This window comes from Aspergillus brunneoviolaceus, assembly GCF_003184695.1.
Source record: "Aspergillus brunneoviolaceus CBS 621.78 unplaced genomic scaffold BO95scaffold_45, whole genome shotgun sequence".
Classification (NCBI taxonomy): Eukaryota; Fungi; Ascomycota; class Eurotiomycetes; order Eurotiales; family Aspergillaceae; genus Aspergillus; species Aspergillus brunneoviolaceus.
The window spans coordinates 271,822-294,422 of record NW_020290775.1 but is presented as its reverse complement, the minus strand read 5'-3'; the positions used below and the strand labels follow the sequence as shown (position 1 = coordinate 294,422).

General features: G+C 51.9%; 7 protein-coding genes across 7 annotated transcripts; 5 read left to right on the top strand and 2 right to left on the bottom strand.

Moving 5' to 3' along the window:
* Nucleotides 1-408: 408 nt before the first annotated feature.
* On the top strand, nucleotides 409-2,419 carry BO95DRAFT_179784 (putative MFS transporter). Its single transcript, XM_025580871.1, has 6 exons — nucleotides 409-533; nucleotides 603-677; nucleotides 739-991; nucleotides 1,056-1,097; nucleotides 1,155-1,629; nucleotides 1,695-2,419. The coding sequence occupies exons 1-6, from the start codon at nucleotides 510-512 to the stop codon at nucleotides 2,278-2,280; spliced, it is 1,455 nt and encodes a 484-aa protein (XP_025440922.1). The 5' UTR covers nucleotides 409-509; the 3' UTR covers nucleotides 2,281-2,419.
* BO95DRAFT_444279 (uncharacterized protein) lies at nucleotides 2,390-4,778 on the bottom strand. Its single transcript, XM_025586849.1, has one exon. The coding sequence runs from the start codon at nucleotides 4,401-4,403 to the stop codon at nucleotides 2,559-2,561; it is 1,845 nt and encodes a 614-aa protein (XP_025440921.1). The 5' UTR covers nucleotides 4,404-4,778; the 3' UTR covers nucleotides 2,390-2,558.
* A 996-nt stretch (nucleotides 4,779-5,774) lies between these two features.
* On the bottom strand, nucleotides 5,775-8,798 carry BO95DRAFT_179770 (SNF1 family serine/threonine-protein kinase). Its single transcript, XM_025580869.1, has 4 exons — nucleotides 8,283-8,798; nucleotides 7,373-8,208; nucleotides 6,686-7,309; nucleotides 5,775-6,632 (listed from the first exon to the last, which is right to left on the bottom strand). Exons 1-4 carry the CDS (start codon nucleotides 8,690-8,692, stop codon nucleotides 6,085-6,087), a joined length of 2,418 nt encoding a protein of 805 aa, XP_025440920.1. The 5' UTR covers nucleotides 8,693-8,798; the 3' UTR covers nucleotides 5,775-6,084.
* Nucleotides 8,799-10,015: 1,217 nt separating this feature from the next.
* On the top strand, nucleotides 10,016-10,272 carry BO95DRAFT_366334 (ubiquitin-associated-like domain-containing protein; the record flags this gene model as incomplete). Its single annotated transcript, XM_025582741.1, has 2 exons — nucleotides 10,016-10,102; nucleotides 10,159-10,272. 2 exons carry the CDS (start codon nucleotides 10,016-10,018, stop codon nucleotides 10,270-10,272), a joined length of 201 nt encoding a protein of 66 aa, XP_025440919.1.
* A 396-nt stretch (nucleotides 10,273-10,668) lies between these two features.
* On the top strand, nucleotides 10,669-13,721 carry BO95DRAFT_366309 (uncharacterized protein; the record flags this gene model as incomplete). Its single annotated transcript, XM_025582739.1, is given in 7 exon segments — nucleotides 10,669-11,788; nucleotides 11,841-12,274; nucleotides 12,326-12,411; nucleotides 12,462-12,669; nucleotides 12,683-12,710; nucleotides 12,938-13,198; nucleotides 13,315-13,721. 7 exon segments carry the CDS (start codon nucleotides 10,669-10,671, stop codon nucleotides 13,719-13,721), a joined length of 2,544 nt encoding a protein of 847 aa, XP_025440918.1.
* A 4,062-nt stretch (nucleotides 13,722-17,783) lies between these two features.
* On the top strand, nucleotides 17,784-18,844 carry sho1 (osmosensor SHO1; the record flags this gene model as incomplete). The annotated part of the gene is made up of 4 exons (XM_025582735.1): nucleotides 17,784-17,852; nucleotides 17,919-18,074; nucleotides 18,128-18,250; nucleotides 18,320-18,844. The coding sequence occupies 4 exons, from the start codon at nucleotides 17,784-17,786 to the stop codon at nucleotides 18,842-18,844; spliced, it is 873 nt and encodes a 290-aa protein (XP_025440917.1).
* A 968-nt stretch (nucleotides 18,845-19,812) lies between these two features.
* Nucleotides 19,813-21,473, top strand: BO95DRAFT_483301 (PQ-loop repeat-containing protein). Its single transcript, XM_025590285.1, has 7 exons — nucleotides 19,813-20,235; nucleotides 20,307-20,427; nucleotides 20,492-20,582; nucleotides 20,653-20,782; nucleotides 20,857-20,913; nucleotides 21,009-21,057; nucleotides 21,136-21,473. The coding sequence occupies exons 1-7, from the start codon at nucleotides 20,079-20,081 to the stop codon at nucleotides 21,338-21,340; spliced, it is 810 nt and encodes a 269-aa protein (XP_025440916.1). The 5' UTR covers nucleotides 19,813-20,078; the 3' UTR covers nucleotides 21,341-21,473.
* The last annotated feature ends 1,128 nt before the right edge of the window (nucleotides 21,474-22,601 follow it).

Genomic DNA, 22,601 nt, shown 5'->3' with positions numbered 1-22,601 from the left:
GCCATCAGAAAGATCCAAGCTACGAGCGAGCCTATCATCCCAAAGTAGTGACTATCAGGACGCCAATCAGCACCGTTGATAGACATAGACGAACCACCACCTCAATAGGCAAAAGTCATGGCGATAAGGAGCATGGACCTCCGTGGCCTGCACTCGCCATTGGTAGAGTCCTGTGCGAGATTGGGTAATCCTATCTGGATTCGTCCTCGAAGACGCAATGTGGAGCCGACCTGGTCGGTTAAGCCGAGCACCACATCCCGTGCGCGAATCACAACGGGAGTCTCAAGCATACCACCTGGGCAATAATCCGGGGTCCATATTGACAGCCGAGGGCTAGGGACCTAGCTGGGGCTTGGTGCGGGTTTTCCCCATGGGGTATGCCACATGGGGTATAAGTGTCTCGATATGTCCCTCCCCACCCTTGCTCTTCTGTCTGGGTTCTCAAGTCTTGGGCTCTGAAACTCACGGTTCGTCAAGTACTGCGTGGATTAACGCACACATATACCACCATGACAACGAAACTCGATCCGAAGGTTGGTGCCCTGGATGAGGCTTGGCGAGGTGACAGGGCGATTGACACTGACATGCTCCTCTTCTCGTAGCTTTACCCCCGTCGGGTCCGATATGCAGCCCTCTTGACGGTCAATATTTTTGTGTTTATGGGGAACATGTACTCAGTAAGACATTCATTGTTCTCATCTGTCGCATCACTGAGGGGAGATTCTGACATCGAGAAAGTCCGGCATAGCAACGGGTTTCGAGTCACTGGCCATGGATTTGCAAGTCAGCTACCAAAAGCTCGCCGACCTTATCTCATGGTCCGTCCTCAGCATGGGCCTCGCCAATCTCTTCTGGATGCCATTGGCGTTGGCGTTTGGCAAGCGGCCCATAGTCCTTATCTCCATGACGATGTTCGTGGCGGGGATCATCTGGACAGTCGTTGCGAAGGATTACAACAGTCTGATGGGCGCTAGGGTGTTTGCCAGTTTTGGTGGGTTGCATAACATGCAGGGCGGTGCTCATTCTCTCCACACAGACACTAACATCGGTCAAAGGCTATGGTTCGATTGAATCGTTGGGTCCCAGTATTCTAGCCGGTATGCTCTCTCTGTCTCAGCTTCGCAGCTTGTACACCAGATTGCTGACCAGAACAGACATGTTCTACGAGCGCAACTACTCAAGCGCAATGGCCATGTACGCCCTGTTCCTCTCCGCCGGATCCCAGGTCGGACCCGTGATTGCGGGCTACCTGGTAGCCGCACGCGGCTGGCGGTGGTTCTTCATCGTGTGCCTGATCGTGGCGGCCGTCAACCTGGTCACGACCTTCTTCTTCCTTCCGGAGACTACGTACGAGCCCGAGTTCGAAGAGGAGCAAGACGGGGGTGAGTTTCCCGAAAAGAGCGATGCCGCCCACAGCCACATCGAGAGTCTCCCGCCTTCTCAGAACCAAGCTCAACACTTCTCCTACACGGACTACTGGAAGGGTCTCTTCCAGGTGGGCATCTCAAGCGAGGCGAAGAAGAAAGGCGTGCTCCGATTCCTGGGGTACGCAGCCTGGCTCCCGATTCCGATGCTGCTACTACCGGGGGTATTGCTGGCATCGATGATGTATGGAGTTGTACTCGGGGCGTGAGTTTCCCTTTCCCTTCCCTTTCTTCACATCCTCTCCACCCATCCACTAACCTCAAGAAAAGAGTGGTCTCAATCTCCACCCTCGCCTCCTCAATCTTCAGCCCCCCGCCCTACCTCTTCACCTCAGGCGCCCTAGGCCTCTGGACACTGGGCAGCTTCATCGGGATCGTAGTCGTCGCGCCACTCGCCGGCCCACTCACCGACGCCCTGTCGCAATTCCTGCGCCGCCGGAACCACAACGTCCACAAGCCCGAGCACCGGCTGCCGGCGCTGGTCGTGCCCTTCTGCATCGCGCCCGTCGGCCTCGTCGTCTTCGGGTACACGGCCGCCCACCAGATGCACTACGCGCTGCCGGCGCTGGGCTCCGCCATGGCCGCCGCGGGCCTCACGCTCGTCCCCTCGGTCATGCTGTCGTACGTGGTCGACTCGTACCCGCACGCCAGCGGCGAGGCTCTCGTGCTGGTCAACGTGAGCAAGAACGTCGTCGCGTTCGGGCTGAGTAAGGGCTCCGTCGACTGGATGACGCGCCAGGGGTTGGCGCGGATGTTCTACGAGTTTGCGGGGATTGAGTGGGCCGTGCTGGCGCTGGGGTTGCCGTTGTATTTCGCGGGGCCCTGGGTGAGGAAGCGCACGGGGAGGTATTTTTGATTCGATCGGGTTCGGTCCGGTTCTGCATAGTCTAGATGGGTGAATTATCATGGGTAATTGGGATCTCTTTTTTTTGGAGTCTTTAAAGCGAAAGTGAAATGGTAGCTGTGATTGCTAGTGCTGTATGATCTTTGCTAGGACGGCATGTGGATTGATGAATGCTGTTGAAATTTGGGAGTTTCATACAATTTCACATTCACTGCACGAACAATGCTGACTTTTTCAGCTCTGCCAACATCTCATAAACGTAGTATAGCCATTACCGTAGCTATAAGCCCCTAAAAAGAGCACAGCCCCATCAACCCCCTCACCATCTCCGCCATTACCCCGCTGATCTGCCATCGCGCCACGACCGTCTCCAAACAGATTACCAAGAAGTTCAATTCCTGAAGCAGATGCACCGCTATGCCTGAGCCGTCAGCATCATCAAGGAAACGATGCTCCATCTCCTCCTCTACTGCTGCGGGTCTTTCCGTGCAGTCACTCCCACGTCCATCACCGTCACCTTCCGCTGGCCCAGATGGACAAACCCCCAGAACCTCAGCCCAGTTCCACCCATCCAGGACATCTTGCTCGTCTGCGGCGAGGAATATCTTCTTCTTTTTGCGGGAAAGACACCATCCGGCTATCGTTACTGCGGTGGCGAAGATGGCGGCGGGGATGTGCGGGCTATGGGCTTGGTGGAAGGGAAGGCGATTGAGGAGGCGGGTTATGGTTAGGGCGTTGAGGAGGGCGCGGAGCGGTGGGGAAGTTTCGGTGATGGGGACTAAAGGTGGTGGCTGTTGCTGGTGGTGGTTTTGGTGGGCTGAGGTTGGTGGATCTGTCAACGGGTTTGCTGTTCCTCGGACTGTGAAGTTGGTACTGGTGCTAGCTGCGGCTTTGGACTGGTGGTCTTCTATCCCACGAGGAAGGTGAGGGTATCTCTGGCAGAGGGATCCATAGAATCTAGCCGTGGGTAGTGCAAGTTCAAGACAGACGGTATGCCACCTGATGAGGAGTTGAATTGAGTCCCCTGGTTTATGTGGCGGGAGGCAGGATGACGATGGGTTGGATGGGGAGGACAACAACCCCGAACGGTGACGGAGATGAACCTCGTAAATGTTCAAGAGCGCTTGAAGGATCTGGCGCTCGGTAATCGCCCCAATTGCCGGCTTGCCTTTCCCGATTTCATGGAGATCAGACACTAAGCTCTGAAAGCCTTCGAGGATTACATGGATCGAAAAGTCGGATAGATTGAGAGGATGAGATGGGTACGTCGAGGCAAAGATTGAGAAGTAGACCTCGCTAAAAGGCATATCATGGAGGGATGACGCCGGTTGCTGTAGCCGGTCGAGCCAGTCGCTTGCTGTCTGGGCTTGGAAGACGTCATCGGAGCCGGCCGTGCGCAAAGAGTTGATGAGGTGGCGGGCGGAGGCTGGGGCGCCGGATGTCTGAGAGATCAATCCGTCCAGAATGTAATGGCCTAGGATGGCCCGTTTCTGGGTCTCCACAGTCGTCCAGCGGTGCCAGTGCGCTTGTAGTTCTTGCGGAGGGCAAGGCATCGTAGGCGGGGTTTGGAGCTCGGCGACAGCATACATCCCGCACATACGAGCCCAGTAAAAGCCGAGCCCGTGCCAGACAAAGGCGGTGGTTCGAATGCTTTCATTACTCGAGAGCAGAGCAAACAGTTGACCCAACAGCGCGGTAAGAACGAGTTGCACCCCGTCGCATGCGTCGCGCGGTCCCCGATGGGTGATGAGCGTTTGCCAGGAGGTAGCCACGGCGGAGTGGCCGAGACGCCATAGCATTTCGCCCTTGCGTGCTGAGTCAGGTAGGCATACGAACAGAGAGCCCAGGGCTACCATGTTGAGAAGAAGCGGAGGAATGGTCTCACGGGGTACGAAGGTAGGCCTGTGAATGACTGGGAAACAGGGAGAGATGTGATTGAAGAATTCCTGGAGGCAGCCGTCTAGGAAGCTGGATGTGGTGCCCGAGTTGTGCAATTCGGCATTCAGCCGCTTGGAGAGATCCTCGATCAGTCGATAGCTTTGTTGCATGGCTGCTTTACCAGCCCCAGTTTCATGCCCGGCTATTGATTCGTCGAGAGGCAAAAGTCCTGTTCCATGGAGTGATTGTAACTGCATTGGGTCTAAAGTCTCGAGTACAGGGAGGGACGAGAAACCCCAGAAGTCAGGAATGAACCAGTCTAATGTATTGGAGTCCAGTGTAGTGTGTTGATCTTCTGAGAAGGGGGCTTCGAACGGTGGTATGGTGAGAACGTCCTGTGTTGAGGCATCGAAGCATGTCTGGAAAGCTTCATCGCCTTGGTTGTCTTTTGGCTGGCTAGCTTTGTCTCGTGAACGAGAATGAAGTCTCTTGTGTCGTCCAAGGACGTCACCTCGCCCAAAGCTTCTTCCACACTCTTCGCACTGAAATGGTCTGGTGTTGGAGTCTAGAATCCCGTTAGCATCGACTTCATCGCCGAGGGCACACTGCACTTGCGGGTTCTCTCATGTCTCTATAGATTGTCAAAATTAGTTGTTTAGAACGAGGAGGTATGGTTACCGTCAAATGTTCAAGCTTTGTATATGCTCTGTTGCATTTGCGACACTTGAATCTCTTTTCACGATCCATTGGGAGGATGAATGATTAGAGATCCCTAAGTGGTCTTCATTGCTGGGAGTGTGGAGGTGAAGGAAAGTAGAAGGCAAGAGCAGGTGCGGAGGCAAATAAATAAGCCCAGTAGAGGTGGAGACCTCGTCCCGACGCCTACCGGACTCTATTTGCTCCTCCCTTGTTGCTTTACACTTGTCAATTTCTACTCCATAAATAGATCAATGATGATGATGATGGATTTATTCTCGCTTCTGGCATCCATATGGGTCGCGTGGTCGTAGTCACTATGACCAGCAAGCAACTGATGACACGGCCTCGCTCCATATACGTACCATGCGGCCAACCAGCTTGTTTCCTAGGTTAAGTAGCTTCCCAACGGCTAATTAGCTTCGTGATGAAGCAGTTTTCATCTTGATACTCCCTGCAAGAGCCCTGAGTTTTCCGATGGCAGCTTTGAGGGCGGGTGCTTCGGGATTCTCTGCTCCATAAATTGATTGATTAAGCCTTGTTCCCGAATAAAGTCGTCTTCGCGAGGCTCTTCCCGCGTCGCAGACAGCCAACCAGGGTGACTGCGGTGTTTCTATGTACATGAAATTCCCCGTTGGCCTTGATTCCTTGGTGTTCTGCCTGCCTGAGTGAAAGCCTAACGCCTCTGTCTCCACGTTGGCCGGTTGGCCTGGGTTTCTTGTGGGAATCCTCGCGTCTCCGCTGAACTGCCTTGGCCAAACGTTGGTGGTTCTTCCAGCTTGGTTCCTCTCTTGCTGCACGCAGTCACTCGCCAGGTGACTCCCTCTGTCGCTTAATCATTTTGGGGTAGTTGTTTTGGTCATGGATGTGGCGAGAGGAGGGTGAGTGTGGAAACATCAGTCAGGTAGAGGCAGCTGCCACCTAGCCTACCCATGCCGTGCCGAAATAGCCCAGATCCGTCGCGATTCATCAAGTTCCCCTGCTTCGCACTGCCTTCTGAGAGCCGCCGCAGTCCTGGGTTGTTAAGTATCAATTTGTTGCGGTATCCGCACGCGGGGCAAGAGGATATATGAAGAAAACAACAACGATTCCCATGCAACGCTCGTAGATCATATAGGTTTCATGCAAAAGAAGCTTTCAGCGTCAAGCTGAATATACACAGTGAAAATAACGCCAAAAGCCACCCATGGAATGCTCCAGAAAGCCCCTTTAACGCCTTCGAAATACTAGCTGCTGCATTAATTAACTAGCAGTCGCTAGCTGAGCCACCAAATCCGAGGCCACGTCAAGGAAGGGGTAAGGGCTCGTCACTTCTTTCTCCTTGTTCCGGAACCGTTTACTGATAGGGTGCCATTCGCTGTCACCTCCACCACGTATCACATTTTGATATCCATCACACTTAAAGTCGACCATGTAGTTGTTTTCTTCCAGCTGGTACAGCTGGATGTCAACGAACACCCAAACTCCGTACGAGATCCGCGAGATTGTGTGAGCCTGGGTCGCTGAAGAAGGATTCGAGATACTCGCGTGCTCTGGGGTGAGGCCCTTGTCATCAGCCGAGAATGGTCCGGTGGAGAAGTTAAACCGGCGCCGCAGGTCTTCCAGGTTCAGGTCGCTTCGGCTGCTATGCACACTGGCAGTCTGCCCGGGCGCCTTGACTCCCTCCTTCAGGAGACGCGCTCTAATGAACCAGGGGTCCTTTGGGATGTAGTAATCTGACGGTAGGTCTGGGTACTTGCTTTGAAGAGGCATAGGCTGGTCCGGGGGCTGTTCGCCTATTTGCAAGGCATCTGAGAAGCTGCCTGTTAGCTCTGAGGCTCATAACAAACACTCCTAAACTTACCTGCTCCAGTAGGTGCTATTTCCCAGATCCCTCCCTGGGCTGAGATGGCTTTGTATAGATAGAGCATTGCTTCATAAGGTTGGTTACGAGAGCGAATGCCAAATTGCCACTTTCGCGACCGTCTGGGCTGGTGCGGGGCACTGCGACCTTCGGGGGGCTGGAGGCGCAGTTTTTCAAGGTCCACGATGCTGCGGGAATGGGGTTTCAAGGCCCTTGCAGTCGCCTCCTGCTCCTCCTGCGAGCGCCCCGCTTGACCATTCCGATTCAAGTCATCCTCAGCATCTAGACCACCATGCGCCTGTTCCTCAGATGAACGCTCCGCAGCTCGTTCTCTCTGCTCACGTTCCCGCTGTTCCATGAGTTGGTCATGTACAAACGGCACACTGGTCGGCAGAATTCGAACATGGCTAACTCGCGGCGCATCGGGATCATCGGCATTACTCTGCTGAGACAGTTGGGACGGTTGACGCTGTGAACCACTTCGCGGTCTCGTAGGGGCGGTTAACGGGGATCCTGGGCTCAGCGGAACAGTCGATCGGCCAGCCGTGGCTGAAGACTGAGGGACTCGATCGGGGGGTGGTGAAGGGGCGACGGGAGGACCCATCAGGTTGTCGTCTGTTGGCGCTGTGGGTGAAAGTCAGCGTACTAGTCAATTGGTCGTGGCGAAGCAAGATTGACCTAACTTACAGTTCGTCTGCATCATCTCGTTCTCCATGATGATGAAAAAAGCATCTTTGATGGCGCTCGGTTCAGGGTTCTTTAAAGCGTCTTCAATGTCCTCACGCGTATATCCCATGCTCCGCTCCAGTTTTGAAATGGCGACCTGATGGATCTTGTGCTGCACGGACAGGGGTTTTCCCGGCGCAAGTTTGCGTGGATCAATGGCCTTATTTGGGTCCACACCGGTAGCGATGAATTCCTCCGGGGGGGGCTGCAGATACTTCGGTAGTTCTTGTAGAAACCAAGGATCCTGGCGAATTTCTGGAATGGTTATCCGATGAACCGGATGAACTTGCAACATCGACCGGATCAACCGAGCAGCTCCGGAGGATATGTACGCAGGCATATGAAAGTTTCCTGCTGCTATTTTCTTGAAAAGAGCTGGGATATAGTCGTCGTCGAAAGGAAGCCGTCCCACTAATAGCACATAAAGAATGACGCCGCAGCTCCATACATCGACCTCTGGTCCTGCGTAGAGCTTTCCCGAGATAACCTCGGGGGCTGCATAGTTAGGGCTACCACAGCTAGTCTTGAGGAAGTTCCCATCTGTCATAATGTTGCTCAGGCCGAAATCAGCAATCTTGACGTTCTTCTCCCGGTCAATGAGCAGGTTCTCCGGCTTCAGATCACGGTGGACGATCTTATGACGATGACAGTACTCTACTGCACATATGATCTGTTGGAAAAACTTGCGAGCTTCGGCGTCGTTGCACCGACCCCGCTTCACCAAATAATCGAACAGTTCTCGCTCGGCATACTCCAAGACCATAACAATATCGGTCTTGGTAGCAATGACGGTATATCTTTCGAGGCGAGATTTCCATTAGCTTCTCATCGCGATTGCCTCAATCCTGGGGAGATGTGCGGAGCTCCTTACAGCTTAATAATGTGAGGGTGTCGTAACAATTGCAAATATTGGATCTCACGTTCGACACGACCGACCATGTCTCGAGACAACAATTTGCGACGGGAAATGATTTTGAGGGCGACCTGCCGACCACTCGGCTGGTGAATTGCTAGCTTCACCTTGCCGAATGAGCCCTCTCCCAGTATCTTCACCGTTTGATACTGATCAAGGCGCTGCATGTCTCTGGTGGTGGCCGGAGACTGCATCGCAGCGTCGCCGCCTTTGCCGATCGGGCGGGATGGCGGAGGCATCGCCATGGCAGGGAAGTTGGAATTGGGGGGGGGAGGATTGGATGCACTGGGACGACGGTCACGAGGGCGATCGGCTTCGAAAGGAGGAAGGGAAACGGAGAGGTCTTCGTCGTCAAAGGCGGCAGCCATTGTGACCCTTTGGGGGGGGAGGGTGGGTTGGGTGTGGGAGATCAGAGCCGACGTCGGTTCGGCGAGTTCGGGGGAGGTGGGATCGAAGGACAACGTGACGTGATGGATTTTGGAGCGGAGAGAGCGAAAGAGGGGAGATATCCGAATTTCTGTTACGAAGGGGAACGGGTTCTTCTTGGGTAAGTTTTGCAGAAGCCAATAAGGACTGATAGGATGGTGAAGGTCGACGGGTTTGGACTCCCCCACAATTTCAAGTTGGCTCGAGTGGAGTTGGGATGTGTTGGTTGGGCGGGCGACAAGAGGTTAAGAATAGCAGCGAGGGTATGGAGGAGCTGTTCACCAGTTGGCTCATCCTCAGCGGGGCGGAGGGAGGGGGGCGGAAGAGCCAGACTCAAAGCTTTCTTGGGATAAACCCTGCGTCACCGTGGTGGGCAGTTGGCATGAGTGATAGCTATTGATGTTGGGGTCAAGTCAAACGGTGATCAGCAAGAATGTGACCGTCCTCAGTCTAGAGTATGAGACAAGTCAGAGAGGGGAGGGGTAATGAGATGAAAGATGATTACTGGAGATACGTCAAGGTAGGTATTCGGTCGGTAACAATGCAGTTTGAACAAATAGGTTCGGTATGGTATATTTCCGCAAGACAAGTTTCTCCATAGAGTGAATCTTCCGCCATTCTTATCTACCTACTATTCATGTATGTCCATGGATGCCACCCAATCAACCCGTTCAACACATGGAGAAGCAAGGTATCTTCTACGTGCGACTCGACCTGGAGAAAATGATCATTCTACGTGACTCCAGGTGTGAGACTCGCACCACTTCAGCCACTTCACTATACCCGTAATATTAGATCAGACGAACATAGCAACGATCCAGAAATATATCTCCAAATTGCCTTTTCTTGACAACTTCATCAAACACAACACCAGCTGATGAGCAGACAAGCAATTCAAATTCATGTTATCACCTACAGAACAAACTACGCCATCAATCATGTATGGTGTAGATGCCAAAAACATACGGTGGAATGAGCCAGCCCGAAGCTTGCCAAGGCGCTGCGCCGTTGCTGTCAAGTGTACATACTGTACGGCGAGGTAACTTCAGTGGGGGAAGCTCCGAGGGACGCTTGAATGATTTCGCCTCCCCTCTGTCTGGAACGGCCGCTCGTTCCACCACAAACAAGCCTTACACCTCTTCCGCCCGGCTCAAGCTAGGCCTCAATCCTGATCCATTGCCTTTAGGGCATTAAACTTCAACTTACCTAACAGTCTTACACCTGGATTTACACCGTCGTCAGCAGGCAGGGAGCCCGACCCCGGCATGGCGGCCGAACCGAGAGAGGAGGAGATCGCGAACTTCGTGAACTTTACCAGCTCGTCGCGCGAACAAGCTATAAGCTTCTTGAAAGTTTGTATCCGGACTCTCTGGCGGCACTGTCATAGCTAATCGAAGTCTCTGTACAGGCTAATAACCTCAACTCAAATCAAGCGATCAACGCCTATTTCGAAGACCCGACCGGCCCTCTGACGCAGGTGATAAACTGGACTTGCGCCTGGACACTGAGAAACACGAACTGACTGCAGAACTCAATACGATATAGGCAAACCAGTATCAAAATGAGCCCGATATGTCTGGTATGTGCCTCTCTCTTTCTGAGGTTGGACTCGTATGTACTGATGTTCCTGTCTTTCAAGCCTTCCAGATCGAGCATGTCGACTCACCGTATGGCCCTTCTGCTGGGCCTCCATCCCGTCCTCCATCCCGTCCTCCTCCATCCCGACCACCCTCTACTCTAAACCTCAGATCATCTAGTGATCCTGCGTCAACACAGAACAACACCGGTGAGAGTTTCTTGATTGGAAAAAGCATAAGCTGCTACTTGCGCGTCGAGCTGACTTGGCTCGTTAGCCGACAATGGCAAAGGTTTAACTCTGGCCGAGCAGGAAGAACGTGAGCTCCAACAAGCAGTCGCCATGTCTTTGAGTCAGAACCTCGGGCAGCAGGAGACAGGTGTCACAAGGGCAGGAAATACAAGCTTCAGCCGAGCGACCCGTGATCATTACGACGAAGGCGCATGGGCAATGACGCTATTCAACTCCAGCGCTCACGAGATTATCATCAGTCCTGACCCCACTGATCGTAAAAGACGAGAAGATGAACCGGCGTTCATTCGCCCGTCTCAGGAGAGCACGCATCTGGGTGGATTGGTGACGATACTTCACTCGATTCCCCTCGCAAGGGAGGCCCTTCTGCTGCGCAATCGCGCTCTCCCCAACTACGGCCACGATTCTCAATGGTGGAATGGACAGCCAATCAATCTTCCCAAAATAGTGACTATGTCCGAAGCCCATGAAGGTGATACTGATTGGGACGATATTATCTACGAGGCTCAGAGGCTCGTGGCATTCTTGGATACTACAACGCGTGCTTTTGGCAGTCCTGATGCTCTGGCAAGTCTACAATGTATTTCCCAGCACGACCGCGATAGTGCTGTTTCTAGGTTTTTGGAAGCATGGCAAGAAGCGGCTGTCCGCGCGGACCAAGGAAACCAGCTGGGGACAATATTCTCCACAACTGGCTACAATGGGCCAGAAGAAGACATGATGGAACAGAAGGAGTTTCACTTACTTGAACCCTTGGTTGAGCACGATCCTGGTCAAACACTCTACGATGTTCTTGATCGTGCCTTTTGGTGCGACAGACCAGACCAGCCGCTCGAAGAAGTTTGGCTTGAAACTCTTGCTGAAGTACTTGTCATGAAGCTGGAAAGCTCACAGAAGCCCATTGATGTGATCGTTCCCCCCGTATTTTATGCCGACCGGTATATGGCGAACAGCAGAGATGTCGCCCGCGAGTTCCGTACACGGCGACTTCAAGCTTACGAGAAGATTGACAAGTTAGGCAAGGCCATCAAGCGCTGCTCACAGTCCAACTTAACAGCCCAGACAGGAATGACCTCCAGAGATGTTCTCGAGAAGGCTGCCTCTGTCATAACTTCCAAGTTTGCTGATTCAGCACCAAGTGACATGGACATCGAAAACGTAGCAAAAGCATTGAGGGTGGTTTCGGCCAGGATAGAGAAGCAGCTTAGAGGTAAAGCACACTGTCTTACATGTCTCGTATTGCTGCTGATCATGATGTGCAGGCTTGGAGGACAAAAAGCAAAGAATCAAAGACAGTCTGCGAGACTATTCCAAATCCCTTACAGAGGCTACACCTGATGCCGGGCCACATCATAGATACACTCTGCGAGGTGTTTGCACTGAGCCTCATGTGACCTACGTCCTCAAACGTCGTGACCAGCGCGTGCCACCAAATAATGAGCCCCCAACGACGGAAGAGTATCAGTGGTGGCGCTTCAGTTTCTCAACGGAAGATGCAGCCATTCGCAAAGCCGAGTCGCAGGGCCGAGTTAAATGTGACTCTGACCAAACGGACATCATCGGTTACACCGCGCGCAGGGTTGATGAGTCCGAGGTGCTTCGCGCAGCCCGCGAAGAGTCAAGCCAGGTTCTGCTTGTCTATGCCAACACCAATGCAATTAGAATGCAGGAAGAAACCGCTCCTGTTCAGCTGCAGGTAAGAAAGCGCCCCTAATCATGGTGATACTCGTAATTGACAATGGTTCAGAAATTTGTAGCGAGGGACAACGAAACATTCGAGTCAGAGCTCCAGGACGCGGAGATGGCACACATTCCACCGGACACGCAACATCAGTCATCTGGTACTCTTGTGAGTAATCATTCAAACAGGTATACATGGACAGCACTAACACCCTTTGGCAGCCGTCACCGAACCCAGAGCAGCAGCAATCGACGCAGAATGTGAACGTCTTTGACTATCAGGTACCCTCTTTCAGCGAGACACAGGGGCCGGGCCAAGAGATGCAAGAGGTAAATGGGCGACCTTTGCTTAGCCGTAGCAGCACAGCTGGTCCTGTGCAACCTACCTTAGATGCCGATATGTGGGACGCGGTTGACGACAAAGCGACGTGAAGACGAAGAACCACAACCTTGTACTTATGGATATACATATGGCATGCCATGCTTCGAACGACTGAAGTTTGTTAGAGAGATCGCGATCATTAAGGATCGAATTAAACAATCAGTCGTAAGCTTGTGATGATAAGATCTTCGGCGGCGGAACCATTTGTTGTGGAATTGGGAGCTTCCCCACGTGTGTATGTCCAGTTTGCACCCCACTCTCCTATCCCCAAACACCCCCGAGAATCCATTTCGCAAGTCACGTCAACAATTCCTATCGATTCCCTCATGGCCCTCGAAAACGACACGGTGGCTGGCGCCACTATAGAGCTTCTGGAGACTCGTCTCCGACACCTCACATACCTCCTCACCGGTGACGCCAACTGGACCGGCGAACCCACGCCGCCCGCAAAGCCGGCCTCTCTGGACGACAGCATCTCACGTCGGCTCCTTCGCCTTGAGAAGGATTTGGAACGACTGAGTCGGAACATCCCTGCCGTGAGGGACGTTCTTAGTCTACGTATGTCGATGAATTTGCTATCTTGACCACGCTTTTCAAAATTATCTCCCATATCCCCCCCCCGTATATACACAAACAGAACCAACCACAACCACTAACGCGATATACCACTCCAGACGATCGCTTCCCCGAACTCTTTCGCCCAGCACCGCCAGGCTCCCTCCCAGAGAATCTGACCACTCAAAATCTCGCCTCGGTCGTTCTGTCCTATGCCTCTGCGTTTCCCGAAACCGCCTCCCGCCTCTCCTCACTGAATGACCTCCCCATCCCCGACGCGGAGACCTCGGCCTCCTTGATCCAACTCCAACCCCGACTCGACCAGCTATCCAAGACCCAAGAGGATCAGGCCCGGCAGATCTCGGAGCTACGGGTCCGGTCGGCCAAGGCGCTGCAGCGATGGTATGAGGTTGCGCTGGTCAGTGGCGGGGAGTGCTGGGCGGAGTGGGAGGGGCGACTCGAGGATGTGGAGAGGGAAGTGAGAAGGGAAGAGGTGGTTAGGGAGAGGAGGGAGAAGGAGCTGTGAGCATGAGCATGGGCTTGTTCACGATGTGCTTTGCTGCTGGGAGTGTTGTTGATGTTTGTTTTTTTCGAGTGTGTTGGGTTTCTTAGCGTTTTCCCATGGGCTTTTGTGATACCATTGTCCGTTTCTCTTCAGTTTGTTTTCCCCTCGGTGATGGATTTTGGGCTCAGGCTTTAGAGCCTTGAGTGTCTCATGGGGGAAGTTGTGTGGATCTACATCTACTGCTACGAGTACTGGGTATCAAGGGTGAATGCTGTGGTGGTGAAGAGAAAGCCTAGGAAGGAAGGAGAGCAAAGCTATTGCTTGCTACGAGAGAGTTAGGCTGCTTGCACTGCATTCTACTGCACCACATGCACCACTCCATGCATTGCATCACTGAAACCGACCAACGAAATCTTGGGAGGGGGGCGAACAAGCAGCGGCCTTTGAGTGGTGCAGGGCAGGCAGGATAGTATGCCATGGGCCTGGACCTCTTTTCCCCCAATGTGAGCGAGCCGCTGAGAGATATCAGGATCGGCCCTCCTTTCGGATGTCGGGAAGAAAGAACTGATGGACGGGGCGAGAGGGCCGGCCGGTACTAATAATGTTTAAGATTGACTTTCCGAGCGTGCAGTCTTTTCATTATTCTAAGACCCCCCACGGGTGCGGGATTCTCAAATTTGCCATGCGCTCATCTCTCGACCCTTGCCGCCAGTGGAACGATGACCGGTGGAGAGGCCTGGAAGGCAAATTTGGTGGTTGTGCTGCTGTTTGTGCTGCTGCCGCCGCTGCTGCCTTTGCAGTGTTTACCACCCCCGAGTCTCGTCCGAGGCTCATTTGACTCCTTCTCTCCTTCTCGTTCTTGAATGCGAAGTAGGGAGGGAGGCAGGGCTGATGGTGGGCCATCCCTGAAAGCGAAAATGACAGGTCCTCGAGGCTCCGTCAGTTGTGCAACATTTGTGACAGGAGAGAGGTTGACAACAAGCATTGGCTCGGTGTAGCCCACACATCAGAAAATAAAAATCTCGGGGGTCTACGGTGGAAAACCGGTGTCTCACTCTCGGTTTCTTACTCTAGACTTTTGAGTTTGGTTCATGCTTCTCTCTCTCTTGTGGATAACCTGTGCCATATTGGAAGGGTGTCTGCAGGTTCAGCCTTGCGTTGTCCGCCTTTTGCCGTTCCCAGGACGGCGTCGCGATTCCATTGGTTGGGATGCCTGGCGGTTCTGTACCTTGAATACCTTGGAGTGAGCCATAGTGTCGGATATGCGCATATAGAACTGAAGTGGACAGAGAGAGATGGTCTTGTTGATGTTCTGTAGTTGTTGTCTTCACACATAGGATGATGCATATGTCGGCGTCTTCAGAATACACAGTACAACAACTGGTAAGCTGAGTGTCGAAACCGATAAACAAACTATGTCGAAATTCAAACCAGACGGGCCAGAATCGCAGTCATGACAACTGTGCTGCTGTAGGTTGAATGCAAAGAGTGGGCCAAAGGAAAAAGAGAGAAATCAAACTTTCCTCCTTCCATTCTCATCTTAAAATTATGACTGATGGGAATGGATGGCGGTAAACTCAAGTTCCAGTCGAGCCGAAATCTGGAAGTTTCCGGGCAGGCAAAGATGATGGGATCGAGGATTGAGGAGCCAGCAGCCCTAGAGAGCATGCGTGCGTGTTTCATGTCTTGGTTATCAAGCCACAAGTTGAACCTCAGCCTCAAAGGGGCCAGACGGTCTGCCGTGAGTCCTGTACCTTGCGACTGGAATCCACTCGCGTGGCTACTTTAGTCCTAAACAAGAAAAGGCGTGAGACCGTGAGAGGGGCAAAAAGAAAAGAAAAAAAGAAAAGAAAGAGGAAAAAAATCATGGGCATTGCGTTGCGTGCGTCGTGCCGGGGCCTTTTCCTTCCCTCCCCCCCAAGTGGAATTAGAGGGACCCATTTTTCGTAGGAATGTGCATCGATCTTCGTTTGAGAAGCGTGGGCAATTACGGAGCTCTTTTTTTTTTTTTCATTTTCTGACAGGATTGCCCCCCCCCCTCCTCTCTTTGACAGGCCTCGATTCCCAGTCGACTTTTCGATCTTCTCTCATCCGGCTTATTATTACGTGTGTAATTACGGTCCGGATATTTTGATTTGATTTGGATTTGGAAAGGGGAGGACGAAATTTGATTGAACCATGGACCATTGGATCGGGCTGGTACCGGATTTTGCACAGGTTCTGGCTATTTGTGAATGGATGGATGGACGGATGGATTGCTGCTGAGTGTGATTGTTTCATCAACAATGAAGCCATTTGAACTAAAGGTACCTGTTAGCAGTCAGACTGTGGATACTGGAGACTGGATAGTGGTACGTAGGCATAAGAATAGTAGCAAATAAATCGAGTGCACGAGTCACGGGGCTTTGAAGAGACACATACATACACTAACCGTTTTGAAGAGGGGCCAAAACTGTAGAGTATGCAGTCTGTGTGCCTGTCTTACTCATATTTTCTTCTCTTGTCCTTTGCGGTTCACGGTTCGCGTGGAGCCAGCCTGAGGAGAAGCCTGAGTCTGGTGGTTGAATGCCTGAGCCCTGAGGTGGTGATGAAAATGGGGCCAGTCAGATAAATTCCTGCCAGTCATTGGCTGTTTCTCTCCCGCTCCAGCAGTCAATCTTGAAGCCGCCCCTCCCCATCCGTCCCTTCAGGAAGTTCACTGCACCTAGTCAGGTACCGTAACAAGATACAACAACAACTAAACTGATGTACTAACTTAATGGACACTATTCCAGAATCGATCTGTTAACACGCAGCCTGTGCCTGGAGTCTGGTCTGTCTAAGTGTCTATCGCTCTCTGTTCCTGTCTGTGTCGCTGAGTACTCTACTGCCTACAGTAGTTACCTACCTATCTTACCTACACCTCCATTGTCTCTCTGGGTCCCTCTCCTTTTCCTAGGCTTCACCTTCAGGTCTCCATCCATCCAAGTCCCATCACCAAACTCGGGAATCAGTCGACCAACAACGGCTAACTGACCAACTGGGCAACTGTACTAAACTTTCCCATCTTTAGCTCCCCTACTTTCTCTCCACGGCTCCAGGTCCCCCGGGCTTCAAGCTGGTTCTATCTCTTCTCTCTTTCTCATCTTCCTCTCCCGCTTCTCTCCTCTCTCTCCTTTGGATTCCCCTCCCCCTCCCTTCAACTCATTCATTCGTTTGAACCTCAGCTCCCCTCATTCCAACAATCTCTCTTCACTTTCTTTCGTCTTTCTCTGTCCATCTTTCCTGTCCGTTCATCTTGTTCGGGCATTAACGTTTCCATACTTATCCTTTTCTTCAACAGCCTGGTGCTGCTCTTTCTCGTTCATCCTCTGCAAGGGGTGTTCCTCGTTGGACTTCTTCCCACGGCTCATTGACCCCAGCCTCTTCAGAGGACCCTTCCTCACGGCGCTCTCTGGGTCAATACTCCGCCTGTTTCAAGACTGTCCGTGTCAATTGTGTCCCTATCCTGATCGCCAGCCGCATCGTTCGACCCTCATTTCACTTGGTCTGTCTCAGAAGTATGTGATGCATCACCCCTGCCGGGCACTCGTTAAATTGTGATTTGCCTTTAATCTTTTTTTAAACTCTCCTACCTACCCTCATGTCGGCTGCTCGTTTTTCCTTTCTGCATGACTTGGCCTGGGATGGTTCGTGTTGTTGTCGTGCCTCAACATGTCCTCCGACCGTTGCCGATCGATTGGCTTGCATGATTCTCTCGACGCTCACGTTCGTCCTCTTCCAAGCTGACTGACTGCGCTGTAGTCCCATCCCTATATCCGCGCGCTCATTGCCGCAATCTACGATCGTCATTTCGCGTGTTCGCATTCCACTTTCTCTCTCTCGTTACGAATCAAAGCAAAGGGGACCTGCCGTCGCTGCTCCGCATACCACCAATGAACGTGAGGTCATAAGCCACATCGCATCGCCTTGTGAACAACAAATCATCGTTCCGACGACCGCCATATAAATTCTTTGCGACTCTGAACCACATTCATGGTGGCATACTCTTCCCACTCACCATCGCTTCACAAACCACATCTATATCCAGAGCCCGCTCGCAAGATGGTGCGATTTAGAGCCAGCAATATTCTTGGCGACCCGTTCGCACTTGCCACTACTTCCATCTCCGTCGTACGTATTCCAGCCCCGTGAGGCCATTCTTCCGCGGACACCGGCTAATTGGGTTCAATCGCTTAGTTAGCATGGTTGATCGCATTCATTTCCTCGATAATCACTGGAATCCATGGGGGCTATCCCACTTATTCATGGTGGGCCTTGGCGTATGGGTTCTGCATCATTGTCGGGATGGCTCTCGTGTTTGGAACGGATACAGGCGTGGTCTATAACATCGCGGTATGACACTCTGGTCTCTGCTTATGGACATCCCTCAGGCTGATAGCTTCTAGATTGTGGGCTACCTGTCCGCTGGTCTCGTCTTCTCCACAATCTCGGTAAACTCGCTTGTTTATTCGAGTAATGCAGCTTCGCAAGCCGCGGGTGCAGGCTTCATCCTTCTGTCCATGGTGATCGTGCGTCATTTTCTCCCACGTGTTTATGGCAATGTCCTCGGCGCAATCATATACTTACGATGGCAATAGATTATCTGGATTTTCTATTTCGGATCAAGCCCACAGGCTTCTCACCGAGGTTTTATCGATTCATTCGCCCTTCAGAAGGAAGGCGCTGGTTCGTACGGCAACAGCAGACCTATGTCCACCGCATTCGGAAATCGACCCGAAACGACGTCAAGCCAGCCACCTCAGATGTACACTTCTGCTCAGCTCAATGGCTTCGAGACCTCGTCGCCTGTCTCGGGCTATCATGGTGGAGCCCCCGGGTCGGAACACCGCACCTCGCAGCCCCGCTTCGGCAACCCGTCAGCAACGAATCTTGCCCCGCCCGGCAGTGGTGTGCCTCCTGATGAAGTTCCGCAACCGACCGAGTATCCATATCGCGCGAAGGCTATCTACTCTTACGAGGCCAACCCGGAAGACGCCAATGAGATCAGCTTCACCAAGCACGAGATTCTAGAGGTATCTGACGTCAGTGGAAGATGGTGGCAGGCTAGAAAAGCCAATGGAGACACTGGCATTGCTCCATCCAACTATTTGATTTTGCTGTGATCCATCTGTGTCATCAGTCGACTATATGATCGTGTTAGCTCGGCATGGGGTCCGTCACGGTGTAACGTCCTTTCTTTCTGCTCTTTCCTGGTCTGATTCTCGCCTTCTTGACCCGTCGCGAGAAGAAAAAGAGATCTTTTTTTGTTTTGATACCCTTCGAGTTGTATCACTCGGCGCGAATCCGGTTTGTGAATATTTATGTCTTGATGGTTTTCTTGGTTACCTGCTATTGTTTGGACATTTTTTTTCCAAGACACATCTCATTCCCTGTTTTATATGTATGTGATTCTCATTGCTCGGAGCGAGCATCTATTGCCCAAGACCGTCTATCAAATGGCACTATGCTAGTGTATTTCCTTGCTCATATCACTGGATGTGGATATTGTTCTCAAGACAGTACTCTGTTTCTTATACACTTCAATGAATTTTCTGTATATTCTCAAGGAAGGTTTTCTTTGTATGTCGCCTCGGGACAGGCAGGCGCACGACTGACGATTAATTATTTGGTTGATGAATCAGTGGAATTTGTCGCCAGCTCTGACGGCTTACAGGGTTGTACTTGTTATATTCACTCTCTGGTTCATGCGAACTCAGTCGGACTTCGAATAGTATTCTAACCACCGCATAGGCCCTGGTTCTCAACTGCGAGCGACAAGTTCTCCACCAGCCGATCATGGGGAGTCAGCGACGAGCGTAGCTCGTGATCCATTGCAATTATCGTGTTGACTGGCGTTCGGCTCGATTTATACTTGGGGTTGACCTTGTTTGGGAGCTGGTTGATTATGTGTTTTGCATGGAAGTTGATCCGACTAACTTATACTGGCGGGGATTTCTCATCTCATTGACCATTTCGGTCTTAGTTCCGCTGCCGCTCCATCGCCCGCTCTTCCAATGACGGGCTTCGTTTCCCGAACCAGTGGATGATGGCAAGTCTTCCTCAAGGTCCGACTTTATCTCGACCCTTTCACCATGACTCGAGCCGTTGAGGATCCCTAGTCATATCCAGAGTTTTTCAAGGTAGTGGAGCATTCCTGGAGCAAAAAGGAAATTTTATGACGACCATGATGTGCTTGGCTCAAGTGTATGAAAGATGTCTGTAGAGGGGTTTCCCGCTTCTAAATTGCTTATCTATCCTACATTTTTAGCTGGTCAAACTGCTGTGATTATACTTCGGATCCTTTAAAAAGTCCCTTTTACGCCTACGTCAGCGGTTGCAGTGTATCCGGGCATCTCGATGGCTGGAGACGGCAATGTCACGGTGGCCTCGAACGTCCTAGGCACCATTGGGACGGTGCTCTGGTGCATTCAACTTATTCCGCAAATCTGGTATAATTGGAAACAGAAGAAGACCGATGGGCTTCCACCCTTGATGATGTTTCTCTGGGCTGCTTGTACGTTAGGATCCCTCTACGGCCCTTTCTCTCCCTAGTGTTCCAGACAAATGCTAATGATATCGGTGCAGGTGCAGTCCCCATGGGAGCCTATATGATCCTGCAGGGAGTGAATATTCCGCTACAGATCCAGCCCCAGATATTCGGGTTCTTCTCTCTTGTGAGCTGGGGTCAGGTTCTGTACTACGGCCAGTAAGCGGCTCCGGGTCTTCCTCTATTAATCAATCAACCCGTCTGACTTTGACTGGTATTGCAGCCAATACAGTCGCCGCGCAGCTACGGGAGTGGTGGTCGGCGCTGCGGTCCTGTTTGGCGGGATAGAGGCCCTTTTGATCCTCACGCTCAGAGCACGTGGACCCCCGAATGGGCTTTGACAACAACAAACTGACATCTCGCGCTAATGGATTCCAATAACAGATCCCCTACAACAAGGGCGTCACCTGGCCCGACCTGATCGTCGGCATCGTGGCCGCCATCCTGTTGGGACTGGGGCTCGTCCCGCCGTATTTTGAGCTCTGGAAGCGAGATGGCCGCGTGGTCGGATTCAGTGAGCCTTTTAACACGTACCCTGGGGGTGGGGGGCAAGCATGGGCGAGATATGTCTAACCCCGTTCTTTCTAGATTGGGTCTTCCTGTCTATCGACACTTTGGGAGGACTGTTTTCCCTCTTTGCATTGGGTAGGGTCGTTCCTCTTCTTTGGGAAGCGCGCGATTATAGCCCTGAGGATGGTTGATTGTTCGATATGATGGCTGACTTGGCTGACTTCGGGCAGCGGCGCAGGGTTCCTTCGATATTCTTGGGGGGATCATGTACATTGTTGTGTAAGTTGTGGGGAAAGTTGCGTTGGGATTTTGGAAAATGCATACTGATTACTGACTTTGAGGGGTGAAATGGGAAAGCGTCGTCCTGGAAGGTGGGATCTATGCGAGCCACATTGTTTGGCGGATTCGATATCGCGCCGTGCGGAGGAAGGCGAAGGCCACGGGCAGGAGCATTGATGAGGTGCTTGAAGAACGGTCGAGGTGCTTGAGGGCCTCTGATCCGGAGAATTTGAAGGGTCATGTTGGTGGCACGGCGGAGAGTCGAGAGAGTGGGAGTGATTGAGATGGGGTTCCCTATTGATGGGTCCAAGAAGTATATACATTGCGAGGTGATATTCTTTTTTACTAGGACTTTAAGAGAAAGATATATGATTGTTTTGCGGGAGGGGCTTTGGATATCTATTCAATGACTGACGCAAGAAAGAACCTACACATGGTCCAGGTGAACTCGTAGAAAAGCTCTTCGTAGTTCTGCGACTGACTGCCTTCGGTGTAGAAGCAAAAAGGCTCGGATGAACGATCGAAAGTTTCGGCCGGTGAGAAAGATAGCAATGCAGATGTCTGTCTGCAAGTGCATGCATGTAAATGTATTGACAGACCGATCGATGAATTGGAGGGCAATGCCAACACAGCGTGCATGAAACCGACGGTCACTCCCTCATTCTCACATCCTTATTAAACCGTTCGAAGCCCGGCGCTCTGTCGGGCCCAAGCGTGGTGAGGAAATTGGTTTTTTTTTTATTTTTAATAACACCATTATTTCCCTCGATCCGATTGTTCCTGCAACGGTCATAATAATCTATTTTAAATTGACTGGTAGGTTATATCCCCTAATAATCATAACATCTTGACAATGGATCTTGACATTGACATTTGCTTCACTTTCCTTCTTCTTCTTCTTCTTCTTCTTCCCCTCTCTCCTCCTCCTCCTCCCCTCCCCCTCTCCGCTTCCCCCCCTCTCTCCAAACACAACAACTACAAACATGACATCTCCAAAGTCACAGCCTCTCAATGTTTAAACCTTTTGATATGTTATTCTTGAGGCTGTTATTCTGTTTGCCACTTCGTTGATCGGGTCACTTTTGCTTATCCTTGTTCTCTTTCTTGCCAGCAGAGATCGCAGGCTAATCCGATAATCGACTAGAGCGACAGTCTGTCGTGCCTCATTGACTGGTCATTGGCAGACAGCTTCTGCTACTCCTATTTCTCTCTCTGCTTTTTTTTACTTCATGATTACGTTCAATCGTCTCTCTGTTCCATTCCTCTCTGTCCTTAAGTCATGACGAGTGGCTTCACTTCTGTGCCTTGTAACTCCTCGCCCTCATTGATGCTTGTATGCCAACTGAGCCGGCAGGGGACGCGGTGACCTTTCAGGGTCTGTTCCTTCATTCAACCACATCAGCTGTGCATTCATTCTTTTATTTGCTTTTTGCCTGGGCTCTAGTGTGGGTGTTTCAGATCATCAATCTTTTATCGGAGCTGGGTTCTTTTCTTCTGGTTGCTTCCTTGTCTATTCTTAACTTTCCTTTTCCTTCCCGGCCGAA